The 5,503-nt window shown below is 42.8% G+C and overlaps 1 protein-coding gene across 2 annotated transcripts in view; it reads left to right on the forward strand.

The window, feature by feature from the left end:
• REELD1 (reeler domain containing 1) overlaps nt 1-5,497 on the forward strand; it is an 18,498-nt gene extending 13,001 nt beyond the window's left edge. For both annotated transcript variants that reach the window (XM_027866803.1, XM_027866804.1), the window contains exons 5-6: nt 2,928-2,991; nt 3,870-5,497. In XM_027866803.1, the coding sequence (XP_027722604.1) occupies nt 2,928-2,991; nt 3,870-4,496 (691 nt within the window). In that variant the 3' untranslated portion in view covers nt 4,497-5,497. The remainder of the gene's footprint in view (nt 1-2,927; nt 2,992-3,869) is intronic.
• The last annotated feature ends 6 nt before the right edge of the window (nt 5,498-5,503 follow it).

Genomic DNA, 5,503 nt, shown 5'->3' on the forward strand with positions numbered 1-5,503 from the left:
TCTCCCAATTCTGTTCTGTTACCTCCCAATTGCCCCTGGCTACTTCCCACCCTTAATCCTACCTAGGCTCCATTCTCCCTTGGCCAAGTGGTCCAGGTCCCTGGCTTTCTGTTACCTCACAGTCACCCCAGCTTACTGGCCACTCCCCTCCAGATCCTCCTTAGACCCCTCCTCCAGTCACCCCAAACTACTTGCCCACTCCTAGATCCCTCCCAGAGTCTTTCTGTATATAAGGTCCATCTTGTCTCCATTAAGGTGCTCAGATTCTTAAAATCTAGCCAAAGGCTCAGATTCTTATAATCTAGCCAATAGCTCACTAACATTCAGATTCCTTTCAGAGTCTGGCTAATATGGCAGATGTTCTAATAAACCTTGTCTTTAACTGAAAGAAAAAAAAAGTTTTGAGTTCCAAATTCTATCTCTCCTTTCCTTTCTCCTTCCCTGTAACTCAGGTGTTCTTAAGGCAGGGTCTGTGAACTCAGGTGGGAAACAAAAATTACATCTTCATTTTCACTAACCTAACTGAAATTTTGCATTCCTTTCAATTATTTAAAAGCATTATTCTAAGAAGGGTTTTGTAGGCTTCACCAAACTACCAAAAGAGTCCAGAACACATACACATACACAGAGTTAAAATCCCCTGACTGAGATGATCTAATCATAGGAATATAGGCATCTAGGCTTTAGAATAGAAGGCACCTTTGGAATCAGAAGGTCTGAGTTCAAATTCAGTCCCATTGATTTACTGTGGCATTTAAAAAGTTCAAGAGACATAGTTTCTGGGCAATTTAATCACTTTATTAATAATGCTAGCATGTTTATTAATAAAAGGATGGTCATGTGACTGTCTCTCAGAGCAAAGACCACTGACTGTGGTAGACTCATAGTTTATGTGTCCATGGCGCTCCTACGGTGGCAATCAACTCTGATTAGTTAACAATGAGAAAATGAATATTATAATGAGAGGCTGGATTATATTAGAGTGAGGGTCTTGGGGAACCTGACTTGGATCACCCAAATCTTGGTCAAAGAGACTTATCAATTTCCATATCACCTGTCTGACAAAAGGGAGAATCAATATTTTCCCGGATCTTTCTGAGCAAACACAGTGAGCACAAATGCACCCATTAACCTAAACTTAGACTTTCTTTTACTGTCTTTGATTAGATCTCAGTCATCCTGACTGGGTAAGTCTTTGAGGGAAATTTCTGGTTGATTTCTGGATGAGGAAGTAGAAAAGGGGGAAAATATTGGTCCTAATTCAATAATTAGTTATTAATACAAGAGAGAAATAATCATTTCTCTCATACTGTGACCTTCATCAGGTTCCTCAGTTTCTCCACATTTTGCTTTCCTCATCTCTAAAGTGAGAAGGTTGGATTATTTTTTATTTTTTATATTGTTAGGCAATTGGGGTTAAGTGACTTGCCCAGGGTGCAGTACACAGTTCCCCACAGTGGTCACTATGCCAGCTAGCTCTCTAGCATATTTCTTCATTTGAAAAATGAAAGAGTTTGATTAGGTAATCTAATGATACCATCATACATTTAAAGCTTGAAAAGAGAGAGAAACTTTTGAGGTGTTCTAATCCCACCTTCTCAGGGCAGCTAGGTGGTACAGTGGATAGAGCACCGGACCTGAAATCAGGAAGACCTGAGTTCAAATCTGGCCTCAGACCAAACACTTGACACTTAACTAGCTGTGTGACCCTGAATCTATTTCCCAGCTAGAGATGTGGTATTTAGCTGATCCAACAACTACTGGTTTCATTTTTTTTTTGGTCTGGTAGAGGTTCCTAAGGTGGGCGATTCCACCCCCTATGGAGCACTGAAATCCAGGGGGGTGGTAGTAGCATCAGGTGCAATTGAGGGGCATTGAATAAAAATAAGAGGGCGGTGGAAGCATAAGGAAAGAAGAGAAGAGAAGAAAATTGTGAAAAATCGTTCGTACATGTTTCATCTGTTGTCTGACAGTTAAAGTCGTAGTGATTACATTGTTTTCCAAATAAACACACAAAATGCACATTATAACTGATCAGTGGTCAAGTCCACCGAAAGGTCTTAACAAACGCGGTTGGCAGGTGAGTGTGTCCTGCACTCTTGGGAAGTCCAGCATGCATCTGTGGGAATATGTGCGTGTAATGACTTGTTTACAATACGATACTACACAGTTAGATGATGCAATATTGCATCATCAAAATTTCAATGTGGGAAAAACCCCCACAAATTTACAATAAATTATTAAATTTGAGATGTGCCATTTAAAAGAATATTTTATATTTTTTTTGAAATGACACAAATTTAAAAAAAACATTAAAGGGTTAAAGAATAGATTTCCAGGGGGGCACTGAGTAATATTTTTTGAAAAGGGGGTGGTAAGCCAATTAAATCTGGGAACCTCTAGTCTAGCCCTATGGTGTCATGAGTTTAGGGATCTCCCACTGAAGAATCTCTCTCTACCCATGTAGTTCTGCAACTTGTCCTCTTAGAGAGTTTCTTGAGAAGTTAAGGGACATGCCCAAGGTCATGCAGCCAATCTATATCCAGGGCAAGACTTGAACCTAAATCTTACTGATCTAAAGTCAGTTCTTGGGGCAGCTAGGTGGTGCAGTGGATAGAGCACTGGCCCTGGAGTCAGGAGGACCTGAGTTCAAATCCGGCCTCAGACACATGACACTTACTAGGTGTGTGACCCTGGGCAAGTCACTTAACCCCAGTTGCCTTACCAAAAAGAAAAAAATAAAGAAGTCTAAAGTCAATTCTCTATCCAGTGGGTCACATTCCTGCTCTCTCTATTGCTTTATTCTCCTAAAAAGTATTATAAGGACCAAACCTGGAGAATGTGATTTTAAAAGGGCATCAGACCATGGTAGGAATGGTAGATCTATTGTTCTAGAACCCTTTCAGCTCTTTTTCTCTCCTTTTTAGGACACAAGATGGCTCAGATTCTGGTGCTGCAGAGCGCTGCTTGCGTTGTGATGAAGGTGAGCAGGTAAGAAGTGGGGCTTCTTGTATTTCGGCCACAGGGTAATGGATGCTAGGCTTGGGGATGCGATGAAGGAAGGGGCAAGGGTGGTCATGAGACTGGAACCAAAGTCAGAGAGAAGCAGAGAAAGAAGGGAACAATGAACCCATACAGTTTTTCTCCCAATCAATACCAGCCTCTCCATTACACGGAGTGTCTCTGAAGTTATCGGCAATTGTGAAAATTGATGGGTTTAGTGATTTGTTTTCCCACTTAGCCTCAGTTAGTAATTTCTCTACTCAGCCACTCTTCATAACACTGGCCTCAAAAAACCACATACGGTCTCAGAGGTTAGATCAATGGACAATATAAAATATACATGCCCACTGATTTACTATTCCTTTGAAGTCTTTGAAGTAGCATAAAATAAAACATGATATAATATTCTCACTCAAATTTATCAGAAACTACAGTAAGATTAAATGGTCCCTTTTGCATGGGGTCTTGGCATGGAAAGGCATGCTAAAAGCTTTCAAATGGCTTTGAACAGACCATATTTGTTTGGAAGACTCTTAAAGAACCCCCAACTTTAGACCTCATTCTGACCTCCAAAGCCTCAATGGGGCTACCATTAGCCACACCACCACCATCAATAACAACTGTGTGTCTGTCTCCCCTTGCACTTTGCTCAGAGCTATTGAGAGCTGAGTGGGGGACTGGGGTTTTCAGTTGCTGTCTTTCAGTGGGGAGTGCTCAGAACAGTTGGAACTTGAGATGGAAGAGTTTAACGGCAACATAATGTGGGTTTGTTGAAAATGTCAGTGAAAGGTTCCAGGCCTGGGATCATGAACTGACTGATCCCATTTGCTTTTTCCTTTTTATTTCTTCCTGGTTTGCTTTTAAAGGAGAGGCCTGAGGCTTACAACCTGACTCTGACCAGACCTCCCTTCTCCATGGGAGCTCCTTTCTCTGTTCATCTTTCCTACTCTCAGTTTATCATGGTCACCAAAGCAGAGGCTCAGAACGGTGGCAGGCCCGCCAACTCCAGCATGGCCTCAAAGGCTTCTGCTGCCTTGAGGCAGTTGGCTCTAAGGCAATCTGGGCTTCCCAAAGCCTCTGCCAGCTTCCTGCCTCAGTCTGAGTATGTGGATCCCAGAGGAGAGGGCGATGGAGAAGACAGCACTGGACTCCCTCATTTGACCAAGCCAGTGCTCGAGACCGTAGGTGCTGGGCTAAAGGAAGATGGCTCCCCTCCAAAGACGAGAGTCGTGACCGCCCAGCTGGGGATCCTCCTTTGCCTTTCGGCCACTCTTGGGATGGCTTTGGCCGCCGGCCTGCGTTGCCTCCACGCACAGTACTGCCGCCAGAGGACTGAAGTGTCTTTTGGGGAGCCCGACAGTGACATCATTGCAGTGAGGGACAGCGGAGAAAGAATGCACTTCAGAAAGATACGGGAGAACAGTGTCATGTTAGTTCAAGCCGAATACAACTGGGTCACCCCCAATGGTAGAGCTAAGAGAACTGCAGTCTGAAAGCACAAGCCCAGTGGGTCTTTCCTTCAGCTCCAGAGTGTTTATTAGCTATAGCCCTGCTCCTAAGAATGCTGCCTGATCAGCGCAGCGAATCATAGACAATGTTATTTAGCAAGTATTCAGTACAGAGAAATGGTTGCCGGGTGGAATAAGTAGTATTAGCTTTATCAACAGAGAGAGTTCTTTCAGGCACTTGTTTTCTTAACATCTGTAATTTAGCTCTTTCCCCCCCTCTTTTTGCAATTAGATGGTTCTGTTTGAAGAATTAAACCTAACACAATGAATATTGTATAACCTACTCATTAGCTAGCTTCCTCTGTTGCCTTAAGGACCCAGCAGCAATAGAAATGCTGTCCTTCCCCCTTGTATCAGATCAGCTCCTATTGCTCTTGAAAAAAAAATAAAGGTTTCTAGGTCTCTTTGTCGCTTTCAGGAAAAAGAGCAGCTGACCTTCTGAACTGCAGCCTTAGCTTTGATAAACCCCCTTTCCTGATACTCCACCCCACCCTACTGCAAATACCCGAAGGAAAGTTTTCTTTTTTTAAATGGCTAGAGTTCTGATTTAGCTGGATAGGTGAAAGCGAGGACAGATGATCTTCTCTTTGCAAACCCAAAGGCCTGGCATGACAGCTATGGACATGTGGAAGCAACAACATAAAACACTTGTGGCCATACATGGTCCTGTTAGGGAATGAATGAGACTCTTCAAACAGTGCAAATAGAATCTCCCCATCCCTGGCACTGACCCTTCAAGAGAGGCGTGTTCAATCAATCAAACAGTATTTTCAAAAAGCCTACTATGTGCTAAGCCTTGCTATTATTTGCATGTTGTCTCTCCCGTTAGAATGTGAGCTTCCTTAGGTCAGGGACTGTGCCTTTGCCTTTGTTTGTATTCTCAATACTCAGCACAGTGCCTGGTATATAGTAAGAGCTTAATAAATGCTAGTTTGACTGAATACAGTCAACCACTGTTGGTTTTTTGTTTCACAAAAGTGAAGCAGTCTCTC

This window comes from Vombatus ursinus, unplaced genomic scaffold (assembly GCF_900497805.2).
Source record: "Vombatus ursinus unplaced genomic scaffold, bare-nosed wombat genome assembly UNPS02014784.1, whole genome shotgun sequence".
NCBI classification, from domain to species: Eukaryota; Metazoa; Chordata; class Mammalia; order Diprotodontia; family Vombatidae; genus Vombatus; species Vombatus ursinus.